We start from the raw sequence: 20,338 nt of genomic DNA, 5'->3' as shown, positions 1-20,338 counted from the left end.
AACCAGATATTGAATCTTACTTATTAGAGTTATGGCCAGAACCATAATAATAAACCTAAATTCTAGATTATATATTACCCTAGTTACCATACACAATTGCCAAAGGTACAGAACTTGCTTTATTTTTTAAAATCACACAGTGACACAATATAATTTTGCAAAAGCTGAAAATTGTGTATGTTTGTCTGTCTATCTTTACACTTAGAGAAACCACAATATAATGCAAATTTCTTATGCCCTCTTCAATCAAGTCCTCTCCCACTCTTTCCATCCTATATAACCATAGCTTAACTATTGACACCAACAAATCAAAATAACATTAATTTCTTTTACGTTCCAATTCAGGATGGCATGTGCCATTTAGTTTCTATGTCCTGGAGGCTCTGTGAATCTGTGGTATTTCTTCACTTTTCTTCTTCCTTCCTTCCTTCCCTCCCTCTTTCCTTCGATTCCTTCTTTCCTTTCTCCTCCCTCTCTTCCTTCTTTTCTTCTGCTTCTTCTCCTCCTCCTTCCTATTTATTATTATTATCATTAGCATTATTATTTAAGTTTTCATATCTTAGTAATATCTGCTGTTTCGTAGGATTTTTCTCAATTTGGGTTTTATGGTAGTTTCTTGTTTTAAAAAAATGCACTTTCGCCAAAAAAATTCAGAAGTGATATGTTGTCAGTATCTATGGTACATGAAATTAAAATCTTATTACTATTGATGCTAAACTTCATCATTTGGGTGACAGGAGTCTGAAAGGTTTGTCCACCACAGCACCATTACTTTTCCTTGGCGGTTAGTAATTATGTTGAGAGGGAACACCCAGCTACTGTGCCAGCTTTCCCACCACGCTGCTTCTAACCGTGGTTCTACTGGTGGCCTCTGCTGCTCTTGCTGTGATCACTTTCTGCTCCCACCATCCTATCTGTACCATTTCCCATCCATTTTTATCCTCTCTGAACAGCATACATCATATTCGTTTCTGATTTATCCCTCCTGGATTTTTTCTACAAAAGTGAATAAATACATTTGAAAAATAAGAATTCCATATAATAGACATTGTCTTGCACTTTACTGTTTCATTTGATGATATATCTTAAAATTCTCTTCTTCAAAGGTACACAGTACTCTGTTATGTGGGCATATCACATTTAGGTTATAGAAATACCACAAATGTTTGATTACAAGCAGTAATTTAGTCAGTGGTCTTATGCACACATATTTCCATATTGTTGGAAACATATTTTTAAAGTAGATTACTAAAAGGACCTGGCCAAAAGGAAAGAGTTCTGAGATATCAAATCCCACCAGGAAGGGCTGTACCCCTCAGTTATATATGCAATCTCTTCTTCCCACAGCCTTGGCAAATGATCCAGGTCTTGAGGCTGGAAGACACAAATTTCTGACCGGAATCTTGGCATGGAGATCTTAAGGCATAGTGGCCATGAAAAGTTTAGACCCAGGCAAGGTAGTACATGCCTTTAATCCCAGGAGACTGAAGTAAGGAGATCTCTAAATTCAAGGTCAGCCTGGGACAGAGCAAGTCTCAGATCTAGGCATGGTGGTATATACCTTTAATCTGGGCCACACCTTCTACTGGAGGTCTTCATAAGGAAGATTCAGTGTTCTTCGTGTACTTGCACTTACTTGCCAGGACACTTGTTAGAATCTACTTCTATAGAAGACCAGCTCAGACAACTAGCCTCATGGGACTGAGCAACTTCCCATTCACAGCTACCCAATGTTGGGTTAGCTGGACTACAGACTCTAAGTCATCACAATTCCCTCAATATAGAGAGACATTCCATACGTTCTGTGACTCTAGAGAACCCTGACTAATGAAATGCCCAGGCACAGCTCTTATTGTATATTAATATGAACATCTTTAAAAATATCCAAAGGGCATTTTTAATGAAATGCTCAGATTGTTCATGCTCCCTTCCAGTATCCTCTTGGTTTTGGGTGGTTGGTTATCTTTCAGTTCTTAAGAATGCTGGGAAACTAATTCTTCAGAAAATGCATGGGTCCAGGTTCTTGGTTTTCTTTTGACATTATCTTTGCCATGAAAAAAGGTTATTTAAAATTTGATAGGCTTTATTAGTTGTTCCTTATCTTATCTTAGGTCGAATCATACTTAAGGCCTTTCCCACTCCAAGTTAAAAAGAAATTTATCAATGTTTTCTATGTCCCATGTTTTACATGCAGATCTCTAATGTATTTGGAATTGGTCCTTGTATGTCATGATGAGTGTTTGATTTTACCTTTTGCAAATAGCAATCTAGTTGTCAAAAATATTTATTTTAAAAGCCCATTCTTGACCCAGTAACTTGGGATGGTAATATTATCATGTAGCGAATTCCTCATGTGTATTTACTGAGAGTTGGTCTCTGGACTCCCTTTTCTCTCTGATGGCCTCTCTGTTAATGCACCACTCTGTTTTAGTCATAGATGCCATGTAGCATGCTTTAAAACCATTGGGGAAGGTTTTTCTTTTGTTTGTCAGTTCTCTCATGTTAGTTTTCCCACAAGAATCTCTGTGTTAACTTTTCTGGCTCCAGAATACATCGCTTGGGATGTCACTGGGATGCTGCTACATTTACAACTGACATTTCATAATGTTAACTGTTCTATAACAGGGATACGTGTAAGGCACATATTTGTAATCATATATATATATATATATATATATATATGCACATACATATATAACTTCATCATCTTGGGGATGCTAGATAGAAATACACTAAATTAAGTTTCTATGTAATATATATATGTGTGTTATAAACATATACATGCATACAGACATATGTACACATGAATATACTTTTATAGACAACCTCTCTAGAAGATTCCAGTTAGAATCTCCTACATATATAACTTTGTTATCTTAGGGATACCAGACCCAAATACACTAAATAAGTACTTGCCTAAATAATTCTACTACTCAGTGCTCATCCGGGAATTTAAAAAAAAACAAAACAATTTAAATTCAAGGCAACCCACAAACACTATTTTGTTGTTATCTCTCCTAAGTTAAGTATATGGGAGGGTTTAGCTGATACTCAGTCTACAGAGACAGAATCAGGCAGCATATCTACATAATGTTACCAAACCCGATTTCTTCTGCCAAAGTGTTGGGAGGAAATGCCACACACTATAAAGTTCCACAAATTAGGAAATTTAGTCAAAATTGTATGAAATGTTATATATTATATAGAATAATAAAAATGGGAAAGTGTTATAAACTTCTGTCCTGGAGGAAGAACTCAAGTCAACACAGACACATAAATCTGGACATTTCAACTTGTCATGTCATTGCTGTCTACACATGGGAAGGTGGCCTTGTGTTCTGCTGAACCTCCCTCTGGCCTGGTACTCACTATGTAGCTCAGACACCTTTTTATCTCTGCCTCAAAAGTACTGGGATTGTAGGTGTAAGCCACCATGTCTGACTTCTGAACTTTCTTATTAATATTGTAAAAGTGTCTTATCCACATCAGGTAACAAAAAAAAAAAAACAAAAAACAAAAACAAAAAAAAAGAGTAGCTGTTTCTGTGTTTGCTGAGTGTCCTACAGATGACAAAAGGGTCTGCTTACCTTCCACTCTGTTGAGGCTGGAGAATGTCTAGCAGCAGCTGCTTCACTTCACTGGGCGAGAGTTGGTACAAGTCCACGGCTGGCTTATCCCCACCACGGACCTGCAGTTCATACTCCATGGCATGGATGATCCACCTGAAGCAAGAGCAAAGATCTCTTCAATCACCTCATGCCTCGGCAACACCCTTCACAGGACTGATGTATCCAGGGTGAAATGAAGGAAAGGTCATTTAAATTTCCTGGACCACTGCTATTTCTTCCATCCAGACTGAAACCTGATCAGAATCTCAAGGCTGCTCTTGAACAGGTAGTTAGGTATAAAACACAGTGAAAGCTAAAATCATAAGGGTTTCTTCTTTTCCAGGTCAGATTCACTATTGCTGCATAATAATAGTATACGAATGCATATATTATACTGTAATATACATATAGCTATACTATAGCTGCTATTAGACACTAAGATCAAATGGTACATGAACGACGAGTCTTGAGAGAGGGGCTGAGATGTGCTGTCACACACGTTTCTTTCCCAGGAACGACAAGGATGATGATGATTCTTAGAAAATTTCTTTTTAACTCTTAAGTTACTGACTTGGGGCTGGTCAGAACCATAGGTGCCCATGCTTGAAATACAAGTTAACTTAGCTGCAAGTTAACTACGGTGGTGTGTTAGAGAAGGGTTGGTGCAGCTAGACAGGAGACTGCCTTTCCCTGGATATACTCCCTGGAAGAACAACCCATCTGGCAACTGTATGTACAGAGGTGAAAATATAAGGCAGAGACAGTCAAAAAATTCAAGCTCCCCGCTTTTTTTTTTCAAAGATGGTTTGCAAAACAACAATCATGCTCCCTCTTGGGAAGACTTTAATGTCTCAGTGCAAAAGATGGGAGACAATCCTTAGAGTACCCCAGGTGAGTTGACCAGAGGTGGAGTCAACAAGGCATAGGCCCCTTTGTTCTGGGCCAGGTCAAAGGCCACAGATCAAGGAGAGTCTCAGGGACTTCCAATCTCTGTGGTCTCAGTTCTCCTCTCTCCTACTGTGGTTATTTCTGGATGTCAGGGGTTTGAGTACATGCTTTTAAATGCTCAGCTTGTTTGGATCTAAATGCCTCCCACCCCTCAACCCTGCCCCACCGACAAGCTTGGTATGACTAAGAGATGGTTGAAGCTTTAAGAGGAGGGCCTTAGAGTGGGCTTTCTGGTCACAGGGAGGTGTTCACACTGGGACCTTCCCCTTTCTGCTTACTCTCTTGAGTGCCAGGATTTTGCTCTGCCAGGTGATGCTGCTATGCTGTGCTGCTCACCTTAGGCCTAACAGCAATGGAGTCAACTGACCATGGACAAAAATCTCCAATGCTAAAACAACTTTTGTCTTTGTAAGTTGATTCTTATCAAATCTTTTGTTACAGTAAGAGAAACCCACTAACACAAGACCAGGATATTAAAACTATATTAAAAACTGTTACAAGGTTTGATTGTATCCACCCCAACTGTTCCCAGGCATCCCTAGCAACATTCCCATCCCCACTAAAGTCCATTCCACGTTTTCTCTGGAACCGAATATGGTAAGTGCTGTCTATTGCACTGCCCACTGATCCCACTGTTGAGGGCTTGAGCATAGCTGCACTGAGCTCCCTGTCACACCCATAAGCTGACATTTCACAGTAGCCTCCCACCCTCCAGCTCTTGCTTTCTTTCTTCCCCCTTCTTCCTTGATGCCCAAAGCCTTTTGATATTTCTTTAAATCAGCTGAAAACTGAAATAAGCTTATGTTTCCGGCAAAAAGTAGAATTTCTTGACATGTTCACCTCCTGTGCTAGAGACTATTTTTGCCAAAATGGTACACAAACACAGCAGTCACAGGAACACAGTTATTTTTGGATGCTTTGATGTTAAAATTCCATATAAAATTAGTTGTTACAAACATTTTGGTTAAAAAAAGTACTCAATGGACATTTCCTTTAAATAAAAATCTTAAAAGGTTTAACTTAAAGTTACTTACAATTCTACTTTATTTCCCTCTCATTTTAATGCTACATTTTATATGTGTAGTAGCTTAGAGTAATGACCCATTATTGAGCCATGCAGTGGAAAATCTGTACTCCAGTCACTTAGAAAGCCAATGGAGTAAAAAGAAACATGGAGTGGAAGGCTCTCTTCAGGACCTCAGGACTGCACAGATGTACTACTATGTGTGGACGCAGAAGTCACTTGGGGGCTAGATATTGGATATTTGGTGGTGTTCACTTGTAATTATGATAATGGCACTGTGATCCAGACATCATGCTAGTTGAGCAGCAGCACACAACGGTACTTCTGGTGCTTAGAAGGTGGAGGCAGGAGGATCCTGACTGAGGAAAGTCTGGGCTCCATGGTAAGACCAGGCCTCAACCAAATCAAAACCCAAACTACCCACTAAATCCACCATGACAACAAAATCTGAATGCCCCTCGTTTTAATTTTCATTTTCCTTTTTCTCCAACATAGATTTTTTTTTTTTATTGATTATTTGGGAATTTCACATCATGCACTGCAATCACACTCATTTCCTAGTTCTCCCAGGTCCATCCCCAATCCTTGTGACCTCACATCCAAAATAAGAAAAGGAAAAGGAGGAGGGGGAAGAGGGAGGAGGAGGAGGAGGAAGAGGGAGGAGGAGGATAAGGAAACCACTCCCAAGTCTAATTTATGTTGTCCACGTACTCCCTGGAGCACGGTCAAATTCCCAGTAGCCAGCCCCTTGAAGAAAACTGAGTCTGTCCCCACCTGTATCCCAGCTAGAAGCCATCAACTGTGGACAGCTACACGTTAGCATTCTTACCACGGTCTTTTAGAGTTCTCTTTGATGGGTTCCTGTCTAGGCTGTTACTTTTGAGGGGATTGGGTGGGATGGGGGAATGGAAGTAGGAGTTGCCACAGAAGCCTTCTAAGATACTTTTTTTTTTTTTTTTTTAATCAATTGTGAATCTGCAGTCACAGATACTAAAAGTAGTTTCCTTACCCTTTACAGTCAATGGGAATGTGGGTCATGGACTTCCTCATGGTCTCTAGCATCACTAAGTATCATAGACCTCTGTGTGTTCTCTGGTGGAGAACATGGACATCATCATAGCCCTTAGCAGCACACAGGCCAAGGACATCAACGTGGTCTCTGGGCCAACATGGGTCATAGACACCCAAATGGTCCCCGGTGGCAGCCTGACCCATTGACATCAACATGGACTCAGGTGGCAGCACAGCCTCCAGACATCAACATGGTTTCAGGTGTCAACACAGACCACAAGCATCCGCATAGCCTCTGATTGGCAACACAGGGCATAAACACAGCCCCCCAGCTACAGTAGGACCACAGACCCAGACATGGCCCTTGGTGTCAGCAAGGATCTCAGACATCAACATGGCCTTAGGTGGCTGCACAGGTCACTCACATCAACATGGCTACTGGAGGCAGCATGACCCACAGGTACCAAGTGGCTTCAAGTGGCTAAACAGACCACAAACATCTGAGTGCTTTCAGTGGTAGCATGGATCACAAACATCAACATAGCCCTGGCTGCAGCAGGACCATGGACCCCAACCCGGCCCTCAGTGCAGTACAGGCCACTCATAGCAACATGGTCTCTGGCAGCAGTCTGGACCATCAACACTATTATGGCCTCCTGCAGTAGCACAGATTATAGACAACAACACAGGCCTCAGGTATCCATCTGACCTTAGTAGCAGTCCAGACCACAGATATCCACTTGTACCTTGGGTTTCAATGTGGCCTGGGGCAGTGGGCTATGGATTCCAACATGGCACCCAGGGGTAACATGAACTAGAGGTCTTTCCGAGATGTCTAATCTAGAAAATAAATGTTTCTTCCTCTCAGACATGTGTTGGATGGTAAAACCATGAAAGGAAGTTTGGTAAGGTAGAGCATGTTGAGATTGGAGATGCCGTGGGCACACATCTGGGGCTTAGGTGACTCCCTGCCAGACTCCTGTCCTGGAACATGTGCTACACTCCTCATATAAAGAAATGTTTCCAATCATCACATAGGTTCAAAACAGAGTTCTCCATGCTAACGAGGTACATAGAGGGGTACTTAGCCTGGAGGGGTTAGCCAATAAGCTTTCCTTCCCAGACATTCCTCTCTGTAAAAGGTATTTAACTTCAGGTCTACTCTGAGAAGTGGGTATGATACATTATTCATCCATTTTCTGCCATGAACAACTGTTTAGCAACACAGACTGCCTCTTTCATCAAGATCAACTGTGGGGAGCCATGGAGAAGGCCTTTGACTACAGAGCTGCAGCTTAATTCTCCCATAGAAAGCCTCTCTGCACTCCCAGCCACAACTGTCACCAAGCCTGCCTCCATCAAACTAAGGACAATCACCCATGGGACAAGCTGGAACTCCCTCCCCCCTGCCCTGCAGTAGATGCTGTCCCCAGCCTGCAGGCCCCCAACTCCATTCTCAGCTCTTCCATGACTCCCAGTAGCGCCTAGATGGCCAAGAGTCTGAGACCCCCACAGTCCAGCCTTGTTGCAGGCCCAGGGACCCCTGAACCAGTTCAGGCTTTCCCACATCTCAGACTGTGCTTTCCCACCCCGGGAGCAGTGTCTTGGCGCTTCCTTCCAGTCCAGCAGCCACCCAGGGAACTTCCCTAAGAGGCCAGGCCTGATGTGGACCAACCACAGACATGCTATTGGTGCTCAGAGCCGGGGCAACCATGCAGCTGGGGAGCTTGTAAGGGGGCTGAGTCCATACAAGCTGTTGCACACCACCCTGTCAGCAATGACATGTTCCCTGTCTACTGCACACCTCTCTCACACCTGACACTACCTCTATGTCTCTAGTTCCTGCTCTCTCCATTGCTCACTCACTGCCCCATTCCTTCATCTTTCCCACCTCTCCATCACATATTCGTTTGCCACAGCTGCATTACAAACTACAGTGTGTCACACAGGACACACACACACACACACACACACACACACACACACACACACACCCAAACAGCTTGACATACAAATATTCATTGCAATGAGTCATTGGTCTGGGTTGAAGGTTTCTGGTTCCTGAAGAACCATAAATAGTGCAGCATTGCTGAGACACTGCCAAGACTCCTCTCGGATACCCTGTTGTCACCCGGAGTCAGGTTGATGTCTGTAGCTAGGCAGGGTGTCTGGGAGCTGTTTCCTGGCTGCCACAGACTTTCTTTGTACTTAGAACCTGTGGATAGTTCCGGTGCTCACACCTTCTGTCTTCCAGCAGGGCAAGCAGCGTGGGCTGTAGCTGCAGCAGCTCCATGCTGGGGACTGGCCACCAGGCAGGGCCAGCCCCACTCAGTATTGACCCGTTTCTCCCTGAGCCCCACACTGCTGCACATCTCCCTGTCTTTGGTACCAGCCACCCCATGGCTCATGTCTGCAGCCTGCTGGCTGAGATGTAGCAGCAAAGGATATAGATTTGTCATTCTCTGTCATCTTTCTTTCTAATTTCGTGAGTCATTTTTTTCCATTGTGTCACCCTTTGGAGCCTCCATGGGTCTCTCAGATTCCTCAGAGCTCCATGGTAGGTGCTGGAAGCCACTGCAATCTTTATTCTCTCTCTCTCTCTCTCTCTCTCTCTCTCTCTCTCTCTCTCTCTCTCTCTCTCTCTCTCTCTCTCTCTCTCTCTCTCTCTCTCTCTCTCCCTCTCCCCATCCCTCTCCCTCTCCCTCTCCCTCTCCCTCCCCCCATCCCCCCCCTTCTCTCCCTCTCTCTCCCTCTCTCTCATCTGAGGTTGGCACTGAACTTGTGGGGATCCTTCTGTCTCACTGTTACGTGTACTTGGACTACAGGTGTGAGCTACAACCCTTTCTAAAAGATTGCATCTACTCTCTAAGATATTCAGGAATGGAAGTCCAAACACACAGAACCTGCTTCATGCCTCTGACCCAACAGACTATAACAGCCACATGCACATGCATTAAGTGGCACATTGGGTTTTATTCAGCTACAATGGAAAATGAAATTCTGACATTCTGAGGAAAACCAATAGTGCCGGGAGATACACCAAGTAAAGTAGGCTCAAGCCTAGAGAGGCAAATGTAACATGATCATTCTCATCTGTAGATCCTACCTCTGAACTCCCAGATAAGCATGTTTAATTCAAGTACATGTAGAAGCCGGGGGGCTAGAAAGGGTCACTAGAGAGGAAGCCTTAAGGGAGGGGAACATAGGACACACAGAATATGGAAGTAGTTGGGGAAGGGAGAGAGGGGATTCGGGGAGAGGGCAGAGAGAAGGATGAAAGGAAGGGTTAACCAAAACTAAGCATGTATGAAAATGCCCTTATGTACGCCTATTGTTTTAGAGGTAAGCTGGTTAAAAGAATACTGTTTAAAAAGTTTAAACAGAAGCATCCTGAATGGGTAGGTACTGCTCTTCCCAGAAGCCACAGGCTACTAAATGAAAACCCCAATGCTGGAAGAGGCTTTCCTCCCTACAAGTTGTTGGTATCCAGGGTTTTGGATACCCTGGAGGTTTCCAAAATAACACAGGCTCACAGGCTACTGTCACTGTGCCTGGTTGCCCACTCAAGCTAGATGGTAGGATACTGTTGCTGAAGATACTTCAGTTGCAGGGCACAGAGAAGTCACGCTGGGACTGAGCTCCAAGTCTCCACTCTGCTGGCTGGCTTTTATGATGCCTGGGGTGCTGTGGGGGCTCCTGGGGAAGAAGAGGCACCAACAGTCCCTACACCGTGGTGACCTTTGTGGCCACACCACCAATCTGCCAAGCAAGATGTGCCAACTGATGCTGTGGCATGACTACTGAGAGAATTGGTAGCAAGCCATTGTTGGATTGCATATGAAACTTGTTCTGGCTGAGGAGAGCTATGCCTGCTACTGTAAGCCTGGTCTAGAGCCCACAGCTGTGGAGATCACAACCCCAGGAGAACTTAACTACTTAACAGAAGAGGAGATTGATTAATCTAAGAGCAGGAGGGTGGGGAGGAGTGCTATGGAAGGCCGTTTTCCAGGCATGGTGACACAGCTGTTGTAATGATGAACTTACTGTAGGCAGCATGGTTTCCTGTACAAGATCCACACAAGACTGGGTCTGTCAACATTTCATCCCAATTGGGAGAACAGCTCAGGAGGTCCCATACCTCCAGAGGGACTACTGACAGTGGGTACTAGGTTGTACTTTTTCTCTTTTCTCTTCTTTTCTCTTCTCTTCATTACTTTGATTTTCTTTTCCTTTCCTCTTTCTTTCTTTCTTCCTTCCTTCCTTCTTTCCTTCCTTCCTTCCTTCCTTCCTCTTTCTTTTTTTTCGGGGGGGGGCGGGCAGGGTCTCACTATGTTGATCAGGCTAGCCTCAAATTCAGAGACCTAAGTGCTTCAGCCAGATTTGCCTCTGAATGTCAGTATTAAAGGTGTGTAAAACCGTGTGTAAAACCATACTAGCAGGGGGTGTGTGTCTTTCTTCAGTCTTTGCTGTTGCTAAGTTGCCCATGATTCAGTAAATCCCCCAGCAATGCTCAGAGAGGCACCCTAACTAAATTCAGTGGAGAAAAAAAGGAGAAGTAGGAAGGGGAAGACATGAAAGTGGAACTGAGGCTGGTCAAGAACAAGATGCCAGCAGGAGGGATGGGGCTGAAAGGCTGTAGGAGGGGAGGTTACCAAAATCCATCATACACATATGTGAAACTGTCAAAGAAGCACAAATAAGTAAGTTGTAAAAACACAACTCCAGTTACACAGTTACAATCCCATCCCTTACCAATTGTGCCCTACTGCGGAGTTACTTTTTAAATGGGGACATGACTATTTCTCATCTAACATACTACACCGAAGAATAAATATGGCCATATATATTTAAAAAGGTCCTTTGAAAATCTAGAGAATCACAAAATGTTAGTAAAAGCTAATTTTCTTATATCATGAAACTTTTGCAAAGACCAAAATAAAAACAAAAGAACACCTTATGTATAAAGTACTAAAGAAGGTGCCAGAAACTCAGAGAAAGCAGACTCAGTGACGAGCAGAAAATGTCCTGTGACCCAGACCCAGTGTGATAATCATATGCCAACGGGAAGAGAGAAGATCAAAGGAGCTTGGTAAAAAAGAGAAAACCAAGACATACACCCAGGACTACAATCCTTCAAACATCCACTGGGCAACTCTCACTTCTCACCTTCGTTCTGATTACCAAGGTCACAAACTTGATGTGACAACTCCCACATAAAAGCATTTAAATCCCCAAATGGGGGAAAGTGGGAGAAAAAAAAGAAGAAAAAGGAAGAATTGTGGGAGGTCAGGAGAATGATGGCTACTTTAGGCTGATGAACAAGAGTGAAGAGACACTCAGTTTCCCAGTGAGCAAAGGAAAAAGTGGCGGATTCATAAGAGTAAGTAATTAAGCCCAGGTGGGGGCTGGAGGATACAATGTCCCCCCTCAGGACAGCTGGAAGGGTACCCCAGAACAGTCAGCTAACACGTCCCCCCGGGAATGCCTGAGGTGAGGCTAGCAAGAACACCGTGTTATATGTCAGCATTTTATTTAATAGCATGCCCTCCCTCATCAAGGAGGGTGAGAGGAAAGAAGTCAAGTAACTGACACCACTCAAGACATCCAGCTGACACTTGATGAGAACACAAGCCATAAATAATAGTCCTGATCCTGGGCAAGAAATGATTTTAAGACTTACTTTCACATTACTTCAAGAGAATAAAGACTGATATTTATAGTTAATATTAACAACTTAATAAGTGACTGTCCAGATAACCAGGTCTTCACTAAGCTGTATACTACACTTTCCAAATTCCTGTCGTGAAGCCTGCCCCCATGGGAGAGCATCTGAAGCAGGGCCTTTGGAAAGTATGAGGGTGAGCTGAGGTCACAGTAACCTTAGTGAGAGAGCAGCTGTCCACAGGGATGACTCTCCGCCAGAGCCGAATCAGCTGATACCAGGACCTTAAACTTGCAGACAGTGAGAAAATAAAGTCCAATTATTTAAGCTGGCTATCTATGAGATTTTACTATGGCAGCCCAAGATGTCTAAGACACCATATAACAGGAAGTGGAAAAGCTGTAAGGGAGGGCTTTTGGCCTGATAAACACAGAAAATGTGAGAGTCTGATGAGACAACTGAACTTGGAGCTAGGAAACTGGAGCACTGTGCCTCACCCCCTTTTCCCAGACCTAATCAACAGAATAGAGGTAAGACAGATAAGGACACTTCACTTCCTCATCTCCCATCAAAGGCTCTTCAAAACGATGATTTTGGAAAGTGCCGACATGATGCTAATGAACTTGAGGCAGTATCACCAACTCTTCTGTATTGTCACAGCAATGCTAAAGTCTATACCTCTAACACCAGTGACCTTCTCTGAGTACTAAATATACATATCTATATCTAGATGCATATCTACATACATACATCTAAACACAACAAGTCTATAAGGGCCATCTTGGGCATCAGAAGACAGGATTCATCTGGGTCATAGTTGCTCACAGAAGGCCAAAGCAACATTAAAGGCAGAGCTGAGGAAGGCCTGATAGCACACCTTCCCAAGGGTTTTCTCCTATTAAAGTCTGACTGACAGGCCTACAGAAGAAGGCAGTTGATTGCAGGTCTTTACAGTAATGGCCTGTCAGGAACTTGATCTATTTCAACATGAAAGCTGGCACACAGATCAATAATGAGACAGCAAATCAAATCATTACAAGGCTAGAGTAGCATCCTGTAGCAGGCTGACTGCTCAGTGAAGTTGAAGACACTGTACTGGCAGGATTGGCCTTGGAGAGAAGAGAAGACACTGTGCTGCTGGTTTAGAGAGCAGCTGGAGCAATGTGTGATGCAAATCAAGAAACCTTGAAAAAGACTCAGGAAGGTTAAAGCACAGATAAAAGTATAGGCAGCATGTGGGAATTAAGATGCACTGTGATTGTGCTTAAAGCACAAGCATTCAGCCTAGCTGAGTGAATGCTGGCATTTCAAGAAGAATGTGACAAAAATCTGACCAGTCAATGTTTGATCATGATTAGCACTAAAAGAAAAACAATAATTGAAAAAAATCCATATAGAAAGAATACCCACCTGACATGTTGGCATCATGTAAAGAAGCAAGCAAGCAAACAAACAAGTACGTTCTCCCAACAAAAAATTACAATAAGCGAGTATATTAGAAGCAGTTATAGGTTCAACAATAAAGAATTTGGCCTTTAAAAATCGTATTGAATAATTAAAATGTTTCATGGACTCATTCAAGGCAACCCTTTATAAAGAAACATACTGAGTATATGTCTGTTCCTGCCAATAATAAAGGTGTGCATACATGAGGGAGTGGGGTAACCTTAAGGACCTTAGTAAAAACTTACTAAGCATGAGGTAAATGTAATAAGACAAAACTGTAACTGCAGGCCCAGGGAGGTAAAGTCACACCTGCACTGATTGATTAAAGGTAAAGTCACCACCATGCTGACTAAGGCTTCCTCATGTGGAAGTTAGACTTTGAAGATCCAGAGCCACAGGATCCTGCATTATTTATTCACTGTCTACAGCTCTCCCTGACTTAACAGCCCTCTTTAGCAACCATTCTTTTTGTTGTTTTTGTTTTAAGAACAGGGCCTTACTGTGCATCTCTGGCTAGCCTGGAACTCACAGAGATCTTCCTGCCTTTGCCTCCTGTGTGCTGAGATCAAAGGCAAGCACCACCACACTCAGCCTCGGCATCCATTCTTGACAGACCAATAGCTTCCACCAATCCACGGACTAAAAGTATCATCAGCTGCCTGCCACCTGCAGTAGAGTGTTCCAAGCCTTGCTGTCACCTGTCTACTTTGTGCCTATTCTATAGGTCTAGAGGGGAAGAGCCTTGTGCTCTCACTGGAGACATGCACCCTGGAAGAGGGAGTCCTTTTGGGCTGTATTTGGAACTATACAGATTTATGATTTTGTTTTGTTCTAAAGAAAGCTAATACACTTCCTTCTATGGTGCTGTTCTGGGCAACCTGAACCCATATTCCTAGATCACAGTCACACTTATTTTGGCTTAGAATAAACTCTTACTTGTTTTAAGGATGAGAGCTGTGTTGTGCTTTATCTATAGTCCTTTCCTCTTCAGAGGGGGTTTCACAAGGTCCACGGACTGAATACTACTTGATGCCTATACCTGTCTACTACAGAAAGAGCATTCTAAAACCTGTGTATGAACATCATGAACAGTAACCATGGGCACAGGGTTGGGGGAGGCTTCAGGATTTGACATACGTTTCATAAGATTCAATTAGGAAACAGGAGGTGAAATCATGCCAAATAAAGCAGATAACCATGTTGGGATTCTGTGTTCTGTATGTAATACTTTGGGGATCATCCTGGTGGACCCTAAAGGAGGACCAGTCTAGACTAAAAAGGATTGCTCTTCCAGGATGTGATCCAAGAGCTAGATCAAGAGGACCTATGTGTACAATGTGTGAGGTAGAGACATTTGGGGATGTTTTGCCTTTGGATTCTTGGGATTTGTGGTGCCTAAAAGGAATTCCCCAGAGGAACCTGTTTTCTAAATGTCACAAGGAGAGTACCTCACATATCAAACATTAACCATGATGCTTCAAACTATACTCAAACTCTTTTTCCAGAGTGAGCAGACCAAAATGTGACTCTGAGGAATGAATCTACACTAGCTTCCAATCCTGAATCTTGATTCTATGACCATGGGCACTATTAATTTCACTCTATCTGCTGGCTTGTCTGTAAGCTGGAGGTTTTCAAATGTTCTCTTATCTATCCCAGGGGTTCTATCTAGTATGCGGTGTTCTGTTCTCTAAGAACAAGAGTAACATACATGTCCAAGACAGTCTCATGACATGGCCACAGACCTAGAACTAAGCTTCAAGTCTTAGCGCGTGATATTGAGCTGCTATCTAGAGAGGTGAAGCAGACAGTAGGAACAGCCTGAGTGCAGGGAATGTAGGGCTCCTTAGGAGAGAGAAATAGCAACTCTCTACCTATTTATGCCCCATCATTTCCCCTTGCTGACTTACTAAATGGCCCCATGGGTCCAGTGTGGATCCACTAATCAGGAACTTGGGCATCTACCCTAGGTATACAGAGAAAAAGACAAAGGGTGGTTTCCTGAAAATTATTGCTTCAAACTGCAAATAGTGACCTTGAAAGTATGATCAAGTAAGTCATTTGTAAGCTCTTCTTATACCTTGACTAAGCCAGACTGACCTATCAACAAGTAGAAAGATGTATACTTTACAGCTTCTTAATGTGTGGTTAACATCATGAAACTCTCCATGTTAGAAGTAAATTCCAGTATTACAAGGAGTGAAAAGCTTGCTCAAAGATCTTCAACTTTTCAAAGCACCTTACTCTATCTCCTAGAGTATAGAAGAGACTTAGAACTAGTTTCAAATCATACCATTTCTTGTCACATATTAAGTAAAGGTATAAAATCCCATTTTGTATGTTTCTTTATAACCTTGGACATTCTTAATTTATAGCTTCAGGATGGTGTGCAATTAACATGAGTTTAATGGCAACTATACTTCAAATTTTTAATTTTGATGGTTGCTTGAACTAGTGATGTGTAAAATCAAACTTTCTCATGGTTCTGGGTAGCAGTGGTAAGCTACAGGTCCCAGTCAATGACAGAATCACAGGCAAAGAACTGATAGCTTACAATGTACTCATGGCTTGTGGTGTACACTCATGGCTTGCAGTACGTACTCATGGCTTGCAGTGCTCACTCATAGCTTACAGTACATACACATGGCTTACAGTGCTCACTCATGGTTTATAGTACGCACTCCTGGCTTACAGTATGCACTCATAGCTTACAGTGTACACCATGGCTTACAGTGTACACTCCTGGCTTACAGTGTACACTCCTGGCTTACAGTATGCACTCCTGGCTTACAGTGTGCACTCCTGGCTTACAGTGTGCACTCCTGGCTTGTGGTATACACCATGGCTTACAGTGTGTACTCCTGGCTTACAAAGTGTACTCTTGGCTTACAGTGTGCACTCCTGGCTTACAGTGTGTACTCCTGGCTTGTGGTATACACCATGGCTTACAGTGTGCACTCCTGGCTTAACAGTGTGCACTCAAGGTGCTGCAGACAGTATGGACAAGTAGCTATTATCACATAAGCAACTGAAATAAAAATTAAAAAGTTGGAAATCAACAAATGAACATATATTAATAAAGGCACTTGCCACCATGCCTGACAACTTCAGCTCAATCTGAGACCCACAAGGTGGAATGGGGAAATTAACTCCCATAGTTGTCCTTTGACCTCCATACTTGTGCTTTAATGCAACAGTGTCAGCAATGCCTTCTGTTACCTAGCCTGCACTAGGTCTCCAAGCATTGCTTCTGCAGTGTACTCTCACTTGGAAGTTTCCAGTTACACACACTCTCTCTAAAGGTAAAAAAAAAAAAAAATTGCTTAAATTTAGGAGAAATTGATATGAGAAACTTAAAGTTTTTGTAATCAACCATCCATCGGCAAGTAGAGCAGAAAATGTATTTATTCATACTTACACACCCACCCATCTGCAGTCAACAAACAGTAACTGTATATTCTTCCCAACAGTTCGTTATTCTTTATCTCAGATGTCATCCACAGTGTTTTGGATTAGGGTATATTTATATGCCACTTGTAATACGCTTTGTGGGTTGCCCTGGCCTTTGAAGTATTTCCTTCTCACTTGGAGTACTGAGCCACCCGGGGTGACAGAGCTACTAAGGAGCAGCACCACAGAGCTTGTCACCCTCCTCGTCTTTCTCCATGAAACCCTTGGTTAGGGATGTTTGGACCACCGGTGCTTTTCAATTTCTCACCCAAACCTAGAATAGTGACAATTCAATACTAGATTTTGGTACAAAACAGATGTAGAATATTCTTAAAATGTCAATTTCTAATTGAATCGTGTTCCCTGAAATTTTTTTCCCCTATGGCTCACCCATTTTATTTTTAAGAATTTTGATTTTTCTGCTATGCCTCACTTGGGAAGTGAATATGAGTAGGTGTTGCTGCTTTTCAGGCAATGGCCTTCATTTCTTCACACCAGCAGAGGTGGAAGCACCACAGTATGGAAGAAAGAGGCACACCTCCCTTAACACGCAGATGTGGCTTTACCCGTGAAGGTGGTCCCTGCTGAGGACCGCTTGACCACATCCCTATGCACATCGAGCACTTACCCAATTCGTATTTTCAGCATGCCGCTAAACAACTCAGGGCTGTTGGAGATGATCCAGCCAATGTGGATGACCAGTTCTTGCTGAATGACCGCCTCCCTCTCATCGTGGGTGTTACACTTATAATAGATGATGTTCTTTATCACTCTTGGAGACAGTGGGTTAGAGATGACCTCCTCTTCATGTCCAAAGGCACCTAGAGTTACCTACAAGAACCAGAATTTTACTGTTAAAAAAAATTCTGAGTTACAAAAAAAAAAAAAAAAAAAAAAAAAAAAAAAAATCCAAGGCTCAGGATGATTGGCAGGCTGAAATTGTTCTATGTAAGCTAGGGAGTTAGTCAGAATAACTGCTCCTGATATTTATTAAAATGGCTTTCAAAGTATGACTCCCACTGGGGTCCATGATGGTTCAGAGTCTGGTCTAAAATGTAAGGGCTGGTGAGGGTCTCAGGGAAGTGAAGGTGTGTAGACTTAATTAATTTGGAGGGAAGGGGGTTAGTAGTAGAAAGTCCCTAGGGGAACCAGAATGCATTCAATGATTGTATTTTACTACACAGTTCAGCATTTGGGAGATCTATTTTTACAGTTTCTCCAGTAGAACCATCTGCTCTTGAATAACATTGTAACCTTTCCAAAGTCAGGAGGAAGGCCACATTGCTCCTGTGTAGCCCTCACTTATCCTGATCATGTTGGGTACACATGGAGGGTTGTGATCCATGGTACTGGACGGCTCACCTATGGAATGAGGGCTCACCTATGGAATGAATGGGACAGCTGGCTGCCCACAAGCCTGCGAAAGGAAAGAGCTCAGAAAACAAAGCAGGAAGTGTTGACAGAGCCTGCAAGAGAAGGCTTAATCTCTCCTCCCTGCTTGGCCTTCTGCTTCTCAGAGTGCCTGCTGCTCTTGCTTCCTCCTCATCAACACGCCCTATCTCTCATAACTGTTGGAGGCAGGGCAAACAGCACCTCCAAGACGTGCTTTTTCCGAGATGAGGGAGAAGGACTCAAACAGCATTTCCAGTGTCGGAATGGGCTCAGAGTAAGAACTGTCTTGGTATAGCAGCAAACATCTAGAACCAGTTCAATTGTCTTGGAAGCTGAGGCAGGAGGATTAGGAGTCTTGGCCAGTCTGGGCTACAGTGTGTGTGTGTGTGTGTGTGTGTGTGTGTGTGTGTGTGTGTGTGTGTATCTCAACTTCTAATAACTACTGGTTTATCATACACTAATGACACTAGTCAGTAAATATGAGCATGATGACTTTGATCATTGTGTAAAGAAAACAGAAGGTACGTAATTAGCTCCTAGAGATAATGGCAACTAAACCACTTTTATTCAAGAAAGCTTGAGACAATGTATAAGTCTGAGCAAACCACAGCACTTCAGGCTGGAGCAGATCTTCCCAATGAGCAAATGCACACTTTGTTCTATTTCCATTTCTTGGTCTGTGAAGGGATGAGAACCAGCCAATGAAGAAACTCCTGCCTCTGGTCATTAGGCTGAGCCGTTGGCATCTAGCCTCCTTATTCTTTGCAGTCAGGGAATATTTCCCTGGGAAATGTACTGCCCTGACGGACAGCAGTCCAGTCATAGCTCGAGGGCAGACTCTGAGGCTTCTAGAGTGTGGGAGCAGAGTGGATATTGTTCAGAATGGATAAGACAAACTCAAGCCCATATTCCTAGTGTCAGGCCAGTGACCCTCAAGCTCTAAAACCTATGACCATAGGTAGGGGAATCAGCTATACTTCAGTGCTTTGGGGACTAAAACCAAGGAGAAATATGTTTCTCAAAGTCTGGCTAACTTTCACAGTGGTAATGGTTGTAAAAGACTCTGACACAGATAAAGATTCTGGTAATAAAGGGTACAGGGTAAATGACTTCCTGTCCCTTGATTTACTAAACCATTGACAGTGGTTTAACACTTACCTCTTAATATGGAGTATGGAGAAACTATATAGAAAGTAACTTTTTCTTAGTAATTTCTTATGGGTATAATTATTTTTAATTGTTAAACAACATCATAGGAGAAGGTAAATAACATTATTCTAACATCCCCAAAGCTGGGTATCTGAATGAAATTATTTTAATCTTAATTAAGAACCCCGATATATGAGCAATTAGTTGATGGTATTGAGGAAGTTCAAAAACTTCATTATTATTAAAGCTTACTATATTCCTAGATTAGCTGTCAGGAACACACAATAAACACATACATTCCAAAGGAAAGATAGAAAGCAACTAGATTTTTCACCCTAATCAAACAATAAGCCAGCCACATGATTAGAGCTTACGGAAAATGAGCAGCAGCCGCCAACGCCACATGCACAGCTCAGCCCACAGCATTTACCATCAATGACTGCAGAAAGAGGCACAGGACTGGAAAGGGAGGAGAGCAGAAAAGACAGAGAGGAAGGGAGGGAGGGAAGAAGGAAGGGGGGAGAAAGGAAGAGAGAGGGAGGGAAGGAGGGAGGGGGAAGTGAGGGCTGGAGGGAAAGAGGGAGGGAGAGAGAAAAGAGAGGGAGAGAACAGAGGAGAGAGGGAGGGAAGAAAAGAGAGAGAGAGAGA

At 43.0% G+C, this 20,338-nt stretch overlaps 1 protein-coding gene across 1 annotated transcript in view; it reads right to left on the bottom strand.

The window, feature by feature from the left end:
- The window catches only part of Phkb (phosphorylase kinase regulatory subunit beta), a 186,317-nt gene that overhangs the window by 10,139 nt on the left and 155,840 nt on the right, over nt 1-20,338 (bottom strand). Inside the window, exons 24-25 of the mRNA XM_029532723.1 lie at nt 17,778-17,980; nt 3,588-3,722 (exon numbers count right to left, since the gene is read on the bottom strand). Of these exons, the coding sequence (XP_029388583.1) occupies nt 3,588-3,722; nt 17,778-17,980 (338 nt within the window). The remainder of the gene's footprint in view (nt 1-3,587; nt 3,723-17,777; nt 17,981-20,338) is intronic.

This window comes from Mus pahari, chromosome 20 (genome assembly GCF_900095145.1).
Source record: "Mus pahari chromosome 20, PAHARI_EIJ_v1.1, whole genome shotgun sequence".
Lineage (NCBI taxonomy): Eukaryota > Metazoa > Chordata > Mammalia > Rodentia > Muridae > Mus > Mus pahari.
The sequence above is the reverse complement of the archived record's forward strand: the minus strand, read 5'-3'. Positions and strand labels throughout refer to the sequence as shown.